The following is a 20,614-nucleotide window of genomic DNA, read 5'->3' on the forward strand; positions in this document are numbered from 1 at the left end:
TTTGCTTTGACCTAAAAATAGTTTTACTGATGTCAAGTAAAAACATTTGAAATGGATCGATCAAAACCATTATCATAAAAGAGTCAGCAAATAAACCTATCCTTAGAGAAATTTATAAAAGAAAGAACATTTTAATGGATTCTTGTATATCCTTAGAAAGCATGCATATCTTCTGCGAACATATGCTATCTACATTGCTATTTATTAAACTTTATGCAAACCTAATATTTACAAAAGCAAATATTCTCCTTCTGTTTAGAAAATGAAACAAAATAGAAATTCCAATGCTCAAACTGTGTCATTATTTTGAAATTAAAGTTTTATTTCATTTTATCTGTTTTGAAGGAAAAGGAGAATGTCTGTTACATTAAGCATAAATTAAAAAGCACTACTTCTTAATATTTCCTTAATTTCTCAATTATAACTATTTTTCATTCCTTTCCTACTAAAATTAAACATTAAACCCAATTTCGGTAATTTTCAAATTTCCTTAACCCTTGACCTTACAGCATGTTTTTGAAATTGGTGTGTATTTGACCAACTTTTTCTCATCATTCGAAGCTGTATTTTTCCTATCCTAAAAATTAGCATTTTGGTTGTCAAAAATACAGGAAACAGCAGAGCTTTTGATAAATTACTTTGTATTTAACAGTTAAATATAAAGCTCTGTAATTTCTTCACCGCCGAACATACAACAGTTAAATTCAGTGCAGAAACATTTGCATAATAACTATTTTCATTGCACTTTTTCTGTTTCTAAATATTAGCATATTTAGTATATCCATTCAAGATTAGTAGTTAAATTTATGCCCATGTTTTACTAAAGAAATTATTAATTTATAACCTTCCTTCTATTAAAACCTGAGTAATAATTTATTATTTATTATTCAATAAGTAAAATTTTACAATGAAGTAAAACTTAGAGCTTTGGTATAAATTTCTTGATATAAGCAACAACAAAAAAAATTTTAAACTTTTTTAAGCGTATTCTTAATATTTTTTTACAATAATTGTATTTATTCACGATAAGTAATTGTATTTATTCACAATAAGTAATTATAGAAGGATTCTCATATTTTTCGTATTGTAATTATTCTAAAAACATTAGAATCCTAGTTTTGAGAGTTTATTATTATTAGTTTTTAAGCTAAATTTTTTTATTCATATTTTATTTCCTGATAATGTAGAATTATGTTAATATAGAGTCCTAATAATATAGAGTCAATTCAGTGCAGATAAAAAAAATATTTTAATAATATTTTTTTCACGAACACAAATGAGCTTTTAATTAAGTAAGGAATAAGTAACATATATTTTTGTGCATAACAATTATTTCAAATCAAATAAATGTTTTTTTTTCTATACATATTAATGAAATAAAGATTTATCAATAATGCACACTTTAAGTTTTTTACAAATGAAGAAAATTTAGCAAAATTAAATTGGCGTAAAACTAAATGAATCTAAGAATATTTGTAACCAGTCAGTTTTTTTTCTATATTTGTCACAAACGGTTTGAATGACTTATTTTTCTGCCTTCAATTATATAAAAATATATGTTCATTTTTTTTTCAAAAAATTTCTTAAAATTTAATAAAGTTAATAATGTTAAGAAAATAATTATGAAATAAAATTAACCAAATCGTGATTAATAAAACCCATGAACTATGAAATTCTAAATCTTAACTGCCTTCGATTATAAAATATATTTGTGGGTAAGTGACCTTATTCAAATATATAATATAATTATGAATAAGTAAGCACTTAATTTGTTATTACCTTTTTATATTTGAAACAGCTATCTTGAATTTTTCAAATCTATTCTTAATATCGCAGTTTCAAATTCAATTAATACAATATTTAAATATAAAAATTAGAAAATATTATTGAACGCATTTAAAAACTTTTTTTTAGCTTTTGTTAATATAAAAAGAATATATATTTCTCCTTAATGGTCAACACGTAAGTTTTTGAGTTTTCAAGTAAGGAAAAATTTGATACATTTCTGTCTATATATCAATCTATTTATTGATGTGAGTTATGTTCGGCGGAAATATTGATATCTACATTCCCATAATCCTTTGCAACCTAACCACACCTGGTCTCCTGAAACCTTCAATATTAAATAATATTTTGAAAAAAAAAAACTTTTTGTGGCAATTTTGCGCGCATAACAGTGATTTTTTGAAAAAGCATTTTTGTCTTTTTTGATTGGCTGGAACTGCAGCCAAATGAATGCAGTAGTAACTCATTTTTTGCTTTTTTGTTTTTTTTTTCGTCGACTTTTTCAACGCCTTAGTCAAGCCGGCAGGGTTGGAAGCGGAGTTCTAACTTCAAAGAGAAGATAGAGTAATTATGTCAACAACTTGATTTTGAATTATTTATTTTTTTTTCTCTGCCTTTTTTGGAATACTATCTAGGCACTGGTTTTTGCATTTTTTTTAAAAGAAAAAGCCTTTTGTTCATCTTGCTCCGCCATTTTCTGCTTTTTTTATGTTACAGTTAGCTCGCTTCCTTAAATCTAAGCATGGCCTATACAATGATGAAAGAGACTTTGCTTTGTATATTTTTTGTTTCCACTTCTTTTACCTGAAGTAAACAAATTAATACAAGTATATTAAATTCTGACTAACTTAAAGTTTTTTGTTCATTCCGAAAGCAGAAATAATGCACTTAACATTAAAGATAGGATATTTTGTATAGGCATTAAGTCTTACTATACAGATATTTCGTAAAAGGAACCATCTCAAATCTTACAAAAATTAAATTTATGTCGAATTAACTAAACATTTATTATATTGCTGTTCAAAACATTCTGAGCTAAAGTTCTCATTTGCAAAAAAGTCCAAAAAAGGGATAGTATTCGACATACGGGGCCTCAAACATAAGAGATTTAGTCAATGATTACTTGTGGTGAAGGGTGCTAGCAGCGCACATCATTGGCTAATTAAGGAATGTCAAGAAATGCTATTCGTTTAGCGTTGGATGCTCTGGCGTGCTACTAGCTTTTTAATTACCAAATGGAATTTTAAATGCTTATTAAAAAGTTCATTATTAACTTTTTGTTTTCAAATATCTTTGACTTATGCTAATGTTGAGATGGAATTAGAGAATTGAGAATTACTATTTATGTTTTGAGGCTTCGTATCTCGGAAACTATCAATGAGAACTGTTGATCCGAATATTTTGAACTACATCTTATTATTTGCATGAGGTCTTTTATGGTAGTTACTTGATCTCACGTATAAAGTATAAAGTGCGTGTCTGTCAGCATACATACATAAAATATGTATTATATATATATATATATATATATATATATATATATATATATATATATATATATATATATATATATATATATATATATATACGCTCCCCATAAACAGCGTGTTATAGCGCGACACTTATAGTTGGAAATCAATAGACATTCTTATCCAGCTGCTATAGTGCGACACTTACAGTTGGAAATATATAGACATTCTAATCCAGCTGCTATAGTGCGACACATATAGTTGGAAATCTATAAACTAGCTGTTTGGGCTAATTATAACTATTCGTTATAATAAAATATCATGGCAGGTGGGAAAATAGATGAACACGTTTGACTCCTTCTGACAATTTTTTGAGAGAGATATCTCAATCGACGTTTGTAGTACAGCACCTATACCTCCTTGTTTCGTTTTTAAAAAGATGCCTATGCATCAGTACTTTCTATGACATTATGGGTAGTGTTTAGAACTATGACTATATTAATATAATATTGATTTAAATATAAAATGAGCAACAACAGTCATTCATCGAAGTAAATAGGGGGACAACAATTATGATAACAGCACCACCTAACATCGCTTAAACGTAATAGACAATTACTCTTGCCTGATGCGAGAATCGGGAAATAGTACGCCTTAAAATATTATAATTTATGCGCTTTTCATACTTCTATTCTAGTGTGAATATAACAAGATTTTTACCAAGGAAAGTCACAATAACGTCATATAAATAATTTACCAAACAATACTTAGCATCCAATCCATTTAAATATATTAAAACCATATTCTGAAATATTTCAAATATTTAATACTTTTTGGCAATATTTTTAAATGTTTCAGCAATAAAAATATTTTTTAATTAACATTCACTTTTTTAAACGGAAAATGTTTTGTAAATTTTATCAAGAAAAAGCATTCACCGATAGCAACTATATATTTATTGTATATAAATTACTTAAAAGATGCTTTTATATTTTCGTAAAATAGGTAAGACTGCCCAATCGTAGGTTTTAAAGCATTTAAAAAATTTCAAAGCTTAGTTTTTATAAGTGTGTATAAAAGCAAAGTCTCTATCGCCAAACTGCACTTGCTAAAAAAATTAAAGCATGGCTTTTATGTTCCCTACACGCGCATATACACATGCACATTTTGTTTTACCATCAGCACCATTCTTCATACTTTCGGTGGTTTTTCTGATGTACTTTTGAAAACTATCCTTTTTACTTATAAGGCAACTTTTAATACACTCCACACCAAACAATTTATCTATTGCAGTATCTAGAATTACAAATTGGTTGGAACAAAAGAATTCGTTTTAATAATAAATAGCAATTTCCTATAACAAATATTTCGTCTTCAAACGGAGTGAAAAAATTTTCTTGTTTGCTCATTTTTGATTCAATTTTCATCCAAAATAGAGTTATATAAATTTTAATGGAATATTTCTCATTTCATTACGAAAAATCTGGTTAATTTGTTCAGATATTTATAATAATTGTTTACAATTATTTCATCCATATGAAAAAAAGTTGTAAGGAATTGGAAAACGGTTCATCCCGAAAACTGCAAATTAGATGCATAATTTATTTTTAAATAATTTTTGGGAAACCAATTAATGCAACTTAATGTCAATAGTTAAACTTATTCATAAGCTAATATTATTACTAAAATAAACATAAGCATGTCAATGAAAAATGAGCAGCGAATTAAAAAAAAATTTCTTAAATTATTCTGAAGACTTTTTTAATAATAGCGTACTAACTCTTTTGTTAAGCTGCATTGTTGGTTGCAGAAATGTTATTTTTCTCTGAATGAAGATTTAATAATTTTTTTCATGTAGCATAAAAATATGTGTAGAGCAGATTTTGTCAAAAAGTATTTTAAGCTCCAAAATGAGAAGGTTTGTTTGTGTTCTGTCAGTGGAGTGTGCTTCAAACAGTTGAAGTGGATAATAAGAAGTGTTCTTGAAGAGTTGATTAAGTTCAATCGAATTTAACATTACACAAGGAAAAATATCTTCTAGAATTGTGCCTACAGTATCTTTTTATAGTAACTTTGAAATTGAAATGAAAATTCTTACAAAATATGCCAAACAATAGAAATCTGGATAGTGTAATTTTGGCAGAATGGTTAAATCAGATCCAGTTACGAGATCTCTAAGTTTCTTAAAGTAATGAGTCAAATGTTATTATTTTTGTAGTGCATAATTATGTAAAACATTACAGAATTATGCAAAACATTGATAAAAAATAATTATTAAATAAAGAGTTATCTTCTTTAAGAGTAAAAAAGTCTCGCAGAAACTGGATTGTCAGAATAACACTCGAATGGTTGCTTACATTTTAAAAGTTTAAACAGTTTGGAGGGCGCTCCACTGGTGCTATATCTATATTTGGTGAGGGTGGAGATTATCGTTCTTTACGAACAAAATATATTCACGAATATTCATAGCAGAAACGACGACTTTTTTTTATAAAAACATTTTATTGAAGATTATTTTTTTAATAAATTAAGCGTATTTTTAAAATTTCTTCAAGCATTTAATTTTTTCATAAAATATACTGTTCTTACTGATATATACTTTATAGTAGTTGAAGTAACTTTGTCGATCGATGCATTTTAGAGTTGTGATTTTGAAAAAATGTTTCAAAAATCAAAATTTTCAAATTTTAAGAGTTTCCAAATTATATTTGCTGACAAAAAATAATTTCTTCTCCAGTGATAATAAAATTATTTCCTTTCAATTTTTTGTTAAAATTTAACTTTAGACTTCAACCAAAAACGAAAAATAATTTTATGGCGGAAATAATAATTTGATCAAAATAATCCTGATTTCCACTTAAATTTTTATTTTTATGAATTAATTTCACACAGATTAAAATTAGAGTTAAAGAAATTAATCTGCAAAATTCAATTGATTGTCCTATTTGTGCTACAAGTATCATTTTAGACACAATGAAAACTATATTTTTTTAGGAAAAGAGAATAAAAAAAAATAAATTTGAACTTTTTGAAAATTAATTTACTCAAGTTAGAAAAGTTTTGCTTAGTTCCGTATAAACATGTTCTTCTAAAACGAAGACGTTATGGATCAAAATTACTTATCACAATACGTTTCAGAGTACAATTTAATCATAATTATTAATTATTAGATCACACAATTTAATCATAATTATTAATTATATTATTATTCTGATAAGATCGCATAATTTAATCAGACATGGTTCTTATAAACATGTTTATCTCAAACGAAGACGTTGTAGATCTAAAGGTAAGCATGATCATTTCTAAATGATTTAGATAGTGAGAGAATTATACCACGCATTATTTACACTGGATTAAATCACAATTATTAATTATTTGAGCACACAATTTAAACAATGTCCTTATAATCATGCTCATGTCAAACAAAGACGTTTTTGATCAAAATTATTTACCACAATACATTATAGATCACAATTTAATCACAATTATTAATTATTTGATCACACGGTTTAATCAAAAAATATTCGTATAATCTTCTTTCTCTCAAACGAAGACGTTATAGATCAAAATTATTTATCACAATACGTTATAGATCACAATTTAATCACAATTATCAATTATTTGATCACACAATTTATTCAAAAAATGCTCTTATAATCATGTTACTCTCAAACGAAGACGTTATAGATCAAAATTATTTATCACAATACGTTATAGATCACAATTATCAATTATTTGATTACACAATTTATTCAAAAAATGCTTTTATAATCATGTTACTCTCAAACGAAGACGTTATAGATCAAAATTATTTATCACAATACGTTATAGATCACAATTTAATCGCAATTATTAATTATTTGGTCACACAATTTAATCAAACATGGCCCTTGTAAACATGTTTCTCCCAAGCGAAGACGTTATAGATCGAAAGGTAAGCATAATCCTTTCTAACTGTTTTAGATAGTGCGAGAATAAGATGTTAATTCTATGTATCAGAAGAACCACCGATGTGATTAGCAATTTACCTTTTGTTGAGCGCCTATGCATGCACATTCTGTTATTATCTATAATTATCATTGAATAAATACTTTTTTGCTTTGATTAACAAATGAACATTTTGATGAAAGAGTATTTTTGAGCGGGATTTTTAATTTTTGTTATGCCCCCATGCAGCATGTGGAGAGGCTATTCAACCCTCGGATGGGCTGATCAGGTTGGTTTCTCACAATCATCTTATCAAAAGGGCAGAGCACTTGAAAAGTCATATTTAAAGATTTTCTAAAAGAAATTTTTGATCAAAAGGATTTATTTTTTTTAATTTGAAGTTGATTTCATATTTAGAAATAACGTTAACTTGAAAACGATTTCAGAAAAAATACGTTTGCATTTACTATTAATGCGTGCATAATCAATCATACGCAATCAATCAAAAGTCAAAAATAATTCTTTTCGTTGTGTTAAGTTTTGTTTTTCTTCCAAACTTTTATTGAAATTATATGATTTATCTTTTTGCTTTCATACCAATGTTATCTTACGTGAAACATTCATTTATGATTTATCATAAATTTTATATAACATTTTCACATTTATGTATATTTTATGAGTACACTGGAGGCCAATTCTTATTTATTTATTTATTTATTTATTTATTTATTTATTTATTTATTTATTTATTTATTTATTTATTTATTTATTTATTTATTTATTTATTTATTTATTTATTTATTTATTTATTTATTTATTTATTTTGTTTTTTGTTGCATGAGATTTTTTAAAGTATCTTTATTGTTTTCACATTGCTATTTTCAAATCTGTAATCGTATTCTCGGTTCATACTATAGTCTTCTTAAAAGAAATTTTTAGTCTACTTTCTGCGAAATGTACAAATTTAAATACGTTATGTACAACAAGGGGTTACATAAAAGTTGTGACAAACTTTTAACGTAGTTAAGGCATATCATCGGAATGAAAATTGCATAGAAACCCATGCCGAAAATGTCATTGTAAGCGACAAGAGACACTTCCCTATAAAAACCTGCCCAGCTATTTTTTATGCATTTATTTTCATTTAATTTTATTTTTTTAGCATTATGCATGAAAGCTATCGTTCGAATAATAATTTTCCAGAAAAAAAAACTTATCAAACCAATTTTTTTCCCAAGAACCAGTAATTCATATGCATTCAACTAGTATATATTCATAATATGTTCATAATTACAAATTCAAATGAAATATTAAGTAAAAGGGTAATCAAATGTTTATTTTATTTATTCTATTTAGTTAACTGCTTTAAATTTACAAACTGAAGCACAGGTTTAATCACGCTCCGTGCACTCTGCTCATCATTATAAATAAATTCGAATACATCATTAGAATCCCCATTGTACTCAATGCATTGAAGACGATTAAAACTGTACTCGCGTCTGTTGAATTAAAACGTAAGAGCATTGAGTACCGTCATTCGGGGCTACTTTGTGCAGTATTACGCAGTTTTTGAACTTTGACATGTAAAAAAAACTATGTTAATTCAAACTTTAGTAAAATTTATCGATATTATATTCATAACTGGACTCAGACGAGTGAATTTGATCAATATTGGCATTATTTGTATGTAATATTTACGAATAATAAGTCAAAACATACCTTGCACAAAGTAGCCCCCAAATGGGGCTATTTTGTGCAGCGATAGGAATTCAGTTTAATAATCATGTTTTTAGTAAAATATTGTTATAAAATTGTTAAAAAAAGTTAATTGTTGACATTTTTAAAGACAAAAACATCAAGATATGTAAAGATATTAGTTTGAAAATAATTTTCAGCGTTAAAAAACCTTTTTTTTTTCGAAGAATTTTTTCTTAAAAAAATTTTTTATTTCAAAACATTTGAGTTTAAACAAAAGGAAACCATATACATTTTTAACCATTGAAATGGATGAAATTTTAAAAATAATAATTATTACATATTCATTAACATTTATAATATTGTTAAATTTGAACATAACATCCTTGAATGAGCATGACAGAACTTGCTCTTCAGTTTCTGTCAAAATCACCTGATGTCCTATAAAATATATTTTTATGTATTAAATCGTTTGATTAATTCATTAGAAAAATCTTTGTAGAAGAAAAATAATAGTTTACCAGGAAGCTTCACGTGTTTCTTGTGAATTTTATTAGAGATAGTATTTCTGTGGATTTTGTACTTCCGAGAAGCTTCTGCAATCGACATACCACCAGCAACTGCCTGGAAATATTGTTGCAGCTTTTCTAAAGTGTAATCACGGTAGTTACTCGTTCCAGGTATTTTTTTATAACGTCTGACCATTTTTCTGTCGAAAAAAAAAACGAATGAAACTTTGCACAAAGTAGCCCCAAAGTGCTTTTTTTTTTCATTTTCCGTTTATTTGTTATTAATTTTCAAATTTTTTTAACGCTAACATGATCTAATTGTTTATTAATATATAAATAAGAAATTTTGCACTTACGACAATTGTTTTGTCAACGTCTTTGCATTTCACAGCTAAAGTTTCCACGCACACTTTTCGACATCCGACGTCCTCGGAAAGTTGTTGACGCTGGATGACGAAACACACTCTGAGATTGTTTTAAAATTCGAAAAAATGTTTGTAGTAATAGAAGAGACTTCTATCTTCAAATTCCACACATTTTTAACGTGAAATAAACATAATACTGAATAGCAGCACTTGAAAAATGCCAAATTCGAATTTGCACAAAGTAGCCCCCGCTGCACAAAGTAGCCCCTAATGACGGTAATATAAAACTCACATGTGTCCTCTTTACTTAGTGTGGTAACGTCGTGTACTTAAGCAACAAAATAGAAATTAAAATTATACTAAGTGATAATATTTTTCTTAAATACACCGTATACTCCCTACAAAGATATCACGAACCGAATAGTTATTCTTTTTCTTGAATATTCCTTCAAATAAATAAGGGTAATTATTAAAAATGGACAAAAACACGATACACTGTTAGAATTTTCATTCCACACCGGCACCGGTTAAACAACCGGCAGCAAATTTTCCCTCCAATTAACCCGTAAAGTTTACGCTAACGATCATATTTTAATTTTACCGTTTTGAAATCGTTTAAAACTAACAGGGTTAAAAAAAGCATGAATACCTAACTATACGGTTTTTACCCATTTACAACTAGCAGGGTTTCAAATACCGCAAACGAAATTTAACTGAACATTGGACACAGGTCAGGAGCCCTATTATACTGCCATCTATGCGTAAATAAAAGTATCGTATTCTAATAGCCCAGGAGCATACATTATTCAATGCAGAACATTGGAAACTCTTCATGTGTTGAACGTAAAGTAGGAAATGTTGTAACATCAAGGTTGGGATTTGAACCCCAGTTCAGTCAGTCATGAGACTGACAGATTAACTCTCTCGGCTGTAATATATACTCATCTACAACGAACTATGTTGTTTCATTAGGTGGACCTAGTTGGTGTGATTATATTCTGGTTGTTTAAGCCTATTAGGTGAAAAGTTTTTTCTTGCACTTAAGAGTATGAATACCATCTTATTTATGGTTATTTGATTATTTTGTTTGAATAGGTCAAAATAACAATTAAATAAATTGTTATTAAACCATTTTTTCTGAGAAACTTCTGTGTAAAATGCATATTGAATGCAAAAAAAATCAATTTTCACGTACGTAAGTTTGGCCAATTTCATTTTACTCCTTTTTAATCTTCTTCAATTTTCAATTCACATAATTTACTTATTTATTACAATTTTACATAGTTTCAAGAACTGGCATCATTTTAAATGTTTTATCTCTGTAAAAAAATGTGGGATTTAAAAATGAAGTAAATTAAGTCAAAGGATTAAGTGTGACTTTTCATGTGCTCCGTCAATAGATTAATTTTTGTCCCCATACATTTCAATGTTAGATATAGTTTCATATAGAGAAATATTCCTATTCTTTTTTCCAATTACCCTTAAAAATTGTAATGAAATATATTATGCTGTAGGGCAAGGAGAATTATATAAATTATTTTCTTAAAATTTTTATGTAATTCATAGTATATTTAATTTCATTCTATTAAATTAATCTAATCAATTTCTAATCAATTAAATTACTTATTTTAAACTAAACTGAAGCAATTGAAAAATATTGAAGTTTTAGGGGTAAAATGCTTTAAAATAAAGTAGATGCACTGAATATGATTGAATTAAATCAATATGTATTTATATAATGATTTTATTTAGTTTTTTAAAACGTTGGATTAAGGGTGCACAAATATATTTAGTTCTTTCTCCATACATTTGTCTGTCAGTTTTAATATTTTAAATTCTCAAATATGATTTATTTTTCAATTATAAATGTTTAATAAAATAGATTGTTATGTCGGTCATTGTGTTAATGTATTCAGATGAAATAAATTGAATCTATGCAATGTATATGATTAAAAAATCGTCATTTGTAAATTATTTTCTATTAAATACAATATCAAAATAAAATAAAGATAAAAATGGAAAAAATTTATTCTCATTTCTCTTTACAATAGTATATTTGGAAACAAGTGTTAAAATGTAATTTGTTAACTGGAAAATATAAATTTAGTTACATTTATTTATTTATACCACAAAAGAAAGCCACCTATCTGGACATTTCTTTTATTTTATGATATGAAATGGTATTCTGTACATTTCAAAATAAAATTCATCAACTAAATGTATTTTCATATTTTGTCTAAAATAATCAAACCAGACTTAGTTACTAATATAACTAATATTATTTTTACAAATACAAATTCATAAATTGTATATTGTAACTCCGACAAGTGCTATTATCGTGTATCTTAAATCATAATTCGAACAATGAATTAGATGATTATATGTATAATACGAGTTCCTTTCATAAAAGTTTCCAAGCTTCATTAAAAAAAACATTGCTATTGAAACCATAAAGATACTTATGAAATTCTATTATGGTAAAACAGTTTTCAGAAGGCGTTTATTATATTCAGTGCATCTTACCTAATCAAGAAAACACTTTTATTTAACTACGAGTCTACTTTTTTATCCTCCCATAGCCTAGGGGCAGGGTGATGTCCTCACTGCCTTTGCAGAGCCAAAGTTTGGACGGAGGAACTCACACTGTCATTCACGTTCCACCTGATGGTCATACGAAACAACAGACAGCATTAGACGCATTGCTGAGTGAACTGCAGACTTTCAACCTTCCTGCCGAGCAAAAAACTCAGCGAGATAACATACCAGGATTGCTTGGGCCTCAAAGGCGCTTGCCTTCCTACCCCAGTGCTGATTCTCCAGTTCGATCTCCTATACACGGTATGCCACAGGCACGTTCCCCTACAAATCTTGACCCTGGTGCCAAGACACTACTAGTTACTCCCACTGCCAATCGTTTATCACCAACACCTCAACAGCCCGAACGGAAACCTTCCCCGACACAATTAACAGTAAAAACTATAGCTGAAGTCCTCACTAAAAAAGTTCCTCCTCCCCCTCCGCCCCGCACAACAAGTCGATCTCCAGTCACTTCTCCCACCGAGGCAGCCACTGTGTCCAAATCTGCGCCTCTACGCTCTGCCCTAGCAACACGCAATCCTCCACCCCAGCGAAGCAGTTCTGTTCCTACACCTAGAGGTTCCACCCATCCTACTCTCAGGCAGACTGCTTCTACCAGAGCATCTTCCAGAGATCGTTACGATCCACCATCAGTGAGCATCAAAGAACCTCTAGCTCCTCTGAGCTCATCATCCAAGGAGAGTATCGTGAGGACATCAGCACTCAATGATGAGCCGCCTCCTCGTGAGCAGCTTTCAAGCAATAGTAGCAGCAGTGAGAGTGTGAACTCACAAGAAGGTCTACAGATGGCGCTACAAGCAGCCAAGGCTGAGAAGGATAAAGTGATACAACTTTTGAAGAATGAATTACGAGATGAAGTAAGTGATGTGCAGGATAATTATAATTTCTATATTCGTTTTGTATAAGAATGATAAATCAATGTAGATAAACAGCGTAATAACTATTTATGTTCATTGTACCTGCATATGTTATTTTAAATGTTAGATAACATAGGAAAGGCTTGGGGAAATAATAAAAAGTCACATTTTCAAATTGTCTATGGGAGCATTTTAGTGGGAAAAAAAGTTGATTCCCATGCATGAAATAAGATATTCCCATATATTGTGCTGTAATCAAGTGAAAATTCCAGACTCGATACTGGTGTCCAGAAAAAATGCCTAAGATCAGTTTACAGCAAAAATATTACCTTTGTTGAAGCGAAGTTTAATACTTTATCTCCTCAAACCAATTTTATTTAAATCTTTAATAAAAACTAATCTTTGCTAATAATTATTTGGAAGTAACCTGTTAAGTAACGGCTTTCAATATTATAATGTTGGCTTTGGAAGAAAAAAATTATTAAAAGCATGCAATAACCATTTCATTCAAAAATGTTTAAAAGATGGTTGCAAAAATGTTCCAAATCTCTTCCAATACATTTCATTGTTTACTTTAATAAAAAACGTTATCCAGTGAGTGAAATGAAAATGAAACAATAACTTTTGATCAAATAATTGAATTCTTAATTATTAAGATTCACTCGTAAAGGTTCAAAGGGCTATCCTTAAATCTGGGGATAAATTTGTGAATACAATTTTCTTTTCTTTTTTTTTATACAAATTCATATTCAAAAGCGGATTTTCTTTGAAAAAATACGCTTTTTTTTCAACGCATTTGAATTCTTGACCCTCAACATATGTGGTGTAGTTGCAATCTGAAAAATATTGTCCAAAAAGTTTAATTGAAAAAGCGGTGGAAATTTTGGATTCTTCAATATGAATTCGTGATCTCTTGTAATTAAGATTGCTCCTTTATACGTAAAAATCTTATCATTATATCAAAGTTGACAAGACGTTCCGCTTTATATTTTGTGTACTGTGCACCATGTTGCTCAGTATCATTCTCCTTAAGCTACGATTCATTTAATTCTGATAATTGGATATGTTCCTATGCTTTCTTTGTTCCAAGATATGGGAGAAAACGCTAAATATGATTTCTTTTGTTTCCATTTTAAAAATGGCAAACCCCATTTTCACTAGCAAAAAAAATTCTATTTACTCTTTCTTTTGATATAACCCCAAACGCATTTCATGTGAAGGGTACTGCATTGTCATTAAAAAATGCAAAGTATATATTTATTTATTTTTTAATTTAGGTATTTGCGGCTTCCCAGGGAAAAAAGTCGGGTCAGGGTCCAAAGAACCGACAGGAACTTCTCGAAGCACGCCATCAGGAATTACTGAAAAAACAAAAGCAACTCCAGGAGCAATATACTCGTCTACAACAGATTCAGCGAAATCAAGTCTTTTCTCGTCTCGGTGGCAAGACCGGGGATCTTAAGAAAACTGGTAGCGAGTCCAACATTCTTTCTAAAGCTGGACTACTATCATTGACCACAGCTTCCGGATCAATGCAACATCTTGCTGTTACAGGGTCTATTTCGAATCCGATCACCGGGTCAAAGTCATCTCCATCTTCTTCTCCGAACCCTAGTAAAGGTGGTGCTCACAGTCCCGCGAGTAAAATATACGAGACCGATATTCTTTGAATTCATAAATTGGTAGTTTTTCTTAAAGAAAGAAAAACCGAGAGATGTATTTTCCTAGCATTCATCGACACTATTAGAGCGGCAGACAGCATATAGCTGCTAAGCCTAACGTGTCGTCATGAGGAGTTTTGAAATAAAACACACTTTGAAGACAAGTTATATAGAAATTTTTAACATTACGGATATAAAGAAATTGGAGGCTAATTTCTGATACAGAAATATATAAATATATACAAATATATATATATATGAACTTTGCAGGGGCGCTTTTTCCATTTATTGTAATGACTCTTTTAGACTTTAGCTGATAATTTGATAGAATACTTTTTTAAGAAAACAAGATTTTCTTTTGCTTTTGAAACCAATTCTGGGAAAAATAACCCACCGTCGCTTTAGGAAATTTAGTTCTTTTATTGAATGTCAAGTAATTTAAAAAATACAGATTCTTTTCTTAGATGAATAACTTGGTTTAACACTGACTTTAGTCACAGAAGCAAATAAGCCTGCGACCCTTCTATACATTTTAAATCCCCAAACAGAAATTGTGCCAAAACCAAACAAGGTGTGAGAGCTCGCTAAACTTTGATTTGAATATTAAATCTGGACTTAGTTATATGTTAAAATAAGTGTCAATAACTAATTAGTCTGAGTCGCGACGGTTAAGGGGCTGAGATGCCATTGTGAATGTACGGGGTTCTGTTCCTGGTGGTGACTTGAAGCCCACCCAACTTCTGATCGATAAATACCAGCTTGTCTATGAAGTGAAGGCGGCCAGTGCTGACCTCATTTCCACCATCATGCTGTTTAATACTTGAATGTGTGAAACCCTATCTTCTATGACCTCCCTGTTTGACAACTGCCTAATTAGTCATTACACTTATTTTTTTCATGAAATATTTAACATTATTTTTATGATGAAGATTGAATATGAATTACACAGAGATCAAAACTATTGTTGTGTTTTATTATCGTATTCTAGTCTAAAAAAAGTATTATATGTTGTTGATGTATCAAAAAAATATGAGAAATTCTTGTTATGTCTAAGAACGTCCTTTAATAACATTTATGTGATTTAAATTGCTTTTTTAAACTCCAAATCATTTGTAATGGCTGCGTAAAAGACGGATCTGCATTTCTACGAATCGACAACCAAACACACACAGTACCCGCTTCCAAATATTTATACCCTCATTCCAGTTAACTTACGGTGCTACCGCCAGGAACGGGGACTGTTTTTATACTTGACGCGAGATGTTCTTTTATAAAAATAACAAAAGTAAATAATATGTCACTACAACAAAATATTCTTCAGCGGCGAGATTTGTTTTTTCCGAATTCGCCAGCTTGTGACGAGGGATCTTTATAGGAGAAAAGTTCCAGTTTTGTAGCTAGTTAAAGTATCTCCGTTTACTGTCACCAGGAGAAGTTTTATACATAGGCAAAAAAACTAACTATGAAAAAATACGTTAAATGACAAAATCATTTTTCTAGAAAAGCTTTTCCTGCTCTTCCACTAAATTTGTTCATTCAGTTTTCGCTCTGTCGAGAGTTAACAAATGCAGAAATATTTAATGATCTTAAATATAATTTGATAATTATTTCGCATTTCATTATTTCAGATTGAGTAGAAACTTTCTTCTTTTATCAGATTGAAGTATCACCCTCACATTTAAAGTGCAAAATTAGATTTTTAATTTAGCATAATTTATATGTTCTGTTCTATTTATAGCATAATTTCAATCCAGAAGAAACTTTCAAATCAACTTAATACCATTTCAACCCAGTGCAACTCAGGTGTAAAATGTTTTTGAGAATAATTTTGGCCTTTGTCTTTTACTTTATATTGGACCTCGCTCTAAATTATACTCATATGAGTGATATTATAAGTGATTTTTATCATTTCTCGATAATTCAGAATTTTATTTTAAAAATTGAAGTCATTAGAACTTACATTATAAATAGTGTACACTGCTTGTGAGGCTTGCAAGAAAAGAACATAAAAATAGAAAAAAAATTCGAATTTTTGCAAACCGATATTGCGGATAAATCAATTTTTAAGTAAAAGTTTCGTCTAGAAAATAGATTATAACTATCACTTAAACTTCTAAAGTAATAAGATTGGTAAACTAATAACTATAGTATTGATGACTACTAAACTATTTCTAAATACATTACCCTTTATATTACGTATTTAAGACTAAAAATGCCAAAGGTTTAAAAAAAAAATGTGATAATGAATTAATTTTCATATTCTGGGAAGCTTAAACCATGAAGGATTCCTTTACCAAAATTCTGATCTCGACAGTTCAGAACTATTGCGACAGCAGGGAAATTATTCGAGCTCAATGTTCGAAAGAAGAAACAGCTACTCTCTGTCCACCTTAAGAAGACGGTTGACTTTTGAAAAGCTCATTTCAACGCGGGGGTGTCATTGCGTTGTAGAATTGGTATTGGCGCAAAGCTTTTCCCCCGTCATCTATCGTTTCCTGTATCTTCCTTCGCAACCTCTGTTTCAACGAATGGACTCGTACCATTTTGTAGCTTTCAATCGTCTTCTTACTGTGAACAGGCAGTATTGTGTGGCTGTTAAGAGAACTCCTCCAGACATCAGTCTCACGCGGTGGCGGTTACTATGGTTACGAGAGTGAGTCACTTCGGATAGGGGTGTGGAGTGAAGAGTGTTGACTTGATCTTAAAACAAGTCTGCTCAAGAATCTTTGTTTTGAGAAATTGACTTCTTTATTCCTTCAATGCACTCCCATAAAAAACGTGCTCTTTCTTGTTACCATAGCGGCAAACAGCCCCTGACTTTTAGTCTGGAGGAGTTCTCTTTGAAGCTAAACAGTATTCTTCTTTTCCCTTTTTATCACTATCTTCTGCATTTGTTGACTTGGCGAAATATGGTATGCTACACTAAATTGACGTGTAATTTTCACCATTTAGCATTTTGTACAAGGAGCGTCGTGTATATTGATAATTCGAAAATTTAGAACTTTATTCCTCTCAGCCGGGCTGCGCTAGATGTTATTTATTGTACAGATGAAAAACAAAAAGCAGCTACGTTTTTTGCTTTAACTTATTAAGTTTCTCTTGTACAAACATTTTAGCTTACTTATTTTAATTAGTAGATCGTTTTGAGGCATTTTGGGTGCTGTAACAGAAAATGCGAGTATAATAATCGTTAGAAACCTTTATAAAGCAAAAGAAAATTTACGAATTTTGCTCAAATTTCATCTAAAACATGTTGCAATTTATTTAAATTTTATAAGCATCGAACCCTAAGAATTGTTGAATAGATATATAAAATGATGTTTCTAAAAACTACTATTTTTTTGTTAATAAAATTAAATTATTATTTTTTACATATACAAAAAAATTAAGCTTCAAGAAAAATAATTTTAGAAGGATATGAGATAATTAAATGTAAGCTTTACAAAAGTAGTTTTAAGTTAAATAAATCCTTCATTTATTAATTTTATTAATTATTAATTATTTTCTATTGCGTGATTACTACTTTTATTATTCAGTATTTGTATGATTGTAACTTTTTTATAAATTTTTATTAGATTTTGTTTTGTTTTTTCATAATTTTAATCATCGTTGCTTATTTTTTCTTAAAAAAATGAGGTGATAATTATTTTATTTACTTATCATTGGGCGAGTTTTGTGACATGTAGCTAATGGAGTTCACTTTGAATCTCTACAACTTTAAAGTTGTAAATACTCGCTCGACAGTTTATATTTTGTGTAATTTAGTTTAAAGTTTCTAAATAACAACATGATTCTTTACATGATAAAGAATTATTTTTCATTTTTTAAGAAAAAGGAAAATATAGAAGGACACATTAAAAACTCAACGAACAATAATCCGAAACTTAAGAACTAATCCTACTCTACCAGATGAACCAGTCTAAACTGTAAAAAAATCCGGCTCAAATTTAGGATGACGGTACTTTTTACCATAAAATTAAATTTTGCAGGCGCAATTATACGGAACAAAAAAATCTGATATACGAAATTTTTTTCAGTATATGAAATATATGAATTATATTAGAATATCTCTAAAGTAAATATTACTTTAAAAATTCCTTGCGTTCAGTGAACTTTTTCATCTATCAACAATGGTTTCAACAATTTATGGCACGCTTCTCATGTCACTCCTCCATGTCACAAACTCGTCAAATATATATTTTTTATCAGGTTTTTGTTGTTATTTATTTACAAGCATTATATGCAACAATGACAACTTTTTACAAACGAAATGAAATGTATATTTTCGAATCTAGCTCATTCAAATCTAGCTGGATTTCGAATCTAGTTTTTATTATCTAATTGTTTTAAACTACTTCATGAACAAAAAAAAATAAAAATTGTGTGTATTCGTATGAGGGTTCGAAGCAATTTGTGATTGTACAATATTCAAATGATAGACATTATAAAAAACTGTTCAAATGATCAAATGTCGTTTTTATGTCTTTCAAAGATTAATTAAATTAAATCTGGAGTTTATGAAACATTGACATATCTGAATAAGAAATGTTGATTGAAATTAGATATTTATGGCGCATAAACCTGTTAATATAAATAAAATGTCTGTTGCGCACTCAAAATTTTGTTTTGTGTTTATTTGTATTATAAAGACTCACATTAAACTAAAAACGCTCAAATAATTGAAAATGATAGTAGTATTTTTGTTTCAAAAACTCTGACGTCATTTTCTCTCGCAAAAATCCTAATGGTAATTCTGAATTGAGTTTCCTCTTATACACTAAAAAGATTAAAATATTTTTTGCCGTTAGAATAATCACTCGTTTTCAGCACATTGTTTTTTAAAACTTTATTTTTTTAAAGCGACAAAAAAAAGATAACCAATAAAATTTAAAAAAATAATATTTCGAATAATAATAAACTGGCAAACTTTTTACGAAAATATTTTAAATCATTTTTTAAAGATGCCGGTTTTTAGAAGTACATTTGAATTCGCTATTCTCTTTATAATTTTACATTTTGTGTTTTATTCTGTATTTTTCCAGAATTTTTATTTTCTATTTTGGATTAATATGTTTTATCTTGTATTTTTTTTCCTTAATTATATTCTATTTTCGTTTCAATTTTTAGGTGCTCCTCACACTATTGTATTTATATATTTTGCTTTGGCTATATTAATACAATGTTAGAAAGCACGCTTTTTTGTGGATATAATAATGTGAGCTAATGAAGATGATGAGATTATATTTTTTCGGTTTTTTTTCTGTTTTCTGGCCTTTTAGTATCATTTTCTTAATACTTTTTTATATTTTTTAAAAAATATTTCATTTTAATAATGTTTCTTTTTCTCTTTTTATAATTCTTTATTATTTTTCATGTTTTCTCTATATTTTTAACTTATTGATATACATATATAGATATCAATTTTTATTTCATCTTTGATAAATATTTTTGTTTAATTATAAGGTAATTAATGAAAACCAATATTTTATAAAAAGTTCAGTTTTATTAAATCTATGAATGTACAAAATTATTATACACTGATTTATAAATTTATGAAAAGTTACGGATACAGCAATACATAATATTTATTTCTTTACTTCACAGTTTTTAAATATATGGTATTTTCTATGTAGTTAGAATTTTAAATAATTGAAAAAAATATATTATTTGCTCTTAATTAATTTTTTTATTTAACATTTATGAAATACGAAAATGAGGAAAACTCAACAGGACCTATAATTCTGT

General features: G+C 28.7%; 1 protein-coding gene across 16 annotated transcripts in view; it reads left to right on the forward strand.

Annotated features, from left to right (window-relative positions):
• The window catches only part of LOC107442885 (coiled-coil domain-containing protein AGAP005037), a 330,755-nt gene extending 314,430 nt beyond the window's left edge, over window positions 1-16,325 (forward strand). For 11 of the 16 annotated variants that reach the window (XM_071182301.1, XM_071182302.1, XM_071182304.1 and 8 more), the window contains 4 exons: window positions 2,300-2,349; window positions 7,434-7,473; window positions 12,333-13,208; window positions 14,486-16,325. In XM_071182301.1, the coding sequence (XP_071038402.1) occupies window positions 2,300-2,349; window positions 7,434-7,473; window positions 12,333-13,208; window positions 14,486-14,878 (1,359 nt within the window). In that variant the 3' untranslated portion in view covers window positions 14,879-16,325. The remainder of the gene's footprint in view (window positions 1-2,299; window positions 2,350-7,433; window positions 7,474-12,332; window positions 13,209-14,485) is intronic. The other 5 variants (XM_071182305.1, XM_071182310.1, XM_071182312.1 and 2 more) reach the window with 2 other exon arrangements.
• Window positions 16,326-20,614: the final 4,289 nt, after the last annotated feature.

Source organism: Parasteatoda tepidariorum, chromosome 4 (genome assembly GCF_982258835.1).
Source record: "Parasteatoda tepidariorum strain Cologne lab strain chromosome 4, Ptep-v5.0, whole genome shotgun sequence".
Lineage (NCBI taxonomy): Eukaryota > Metazoa > Arthropoda > Arachnida > Araneae > Theridiidae > Parasteatoda > Parasteatoda tepidariorum.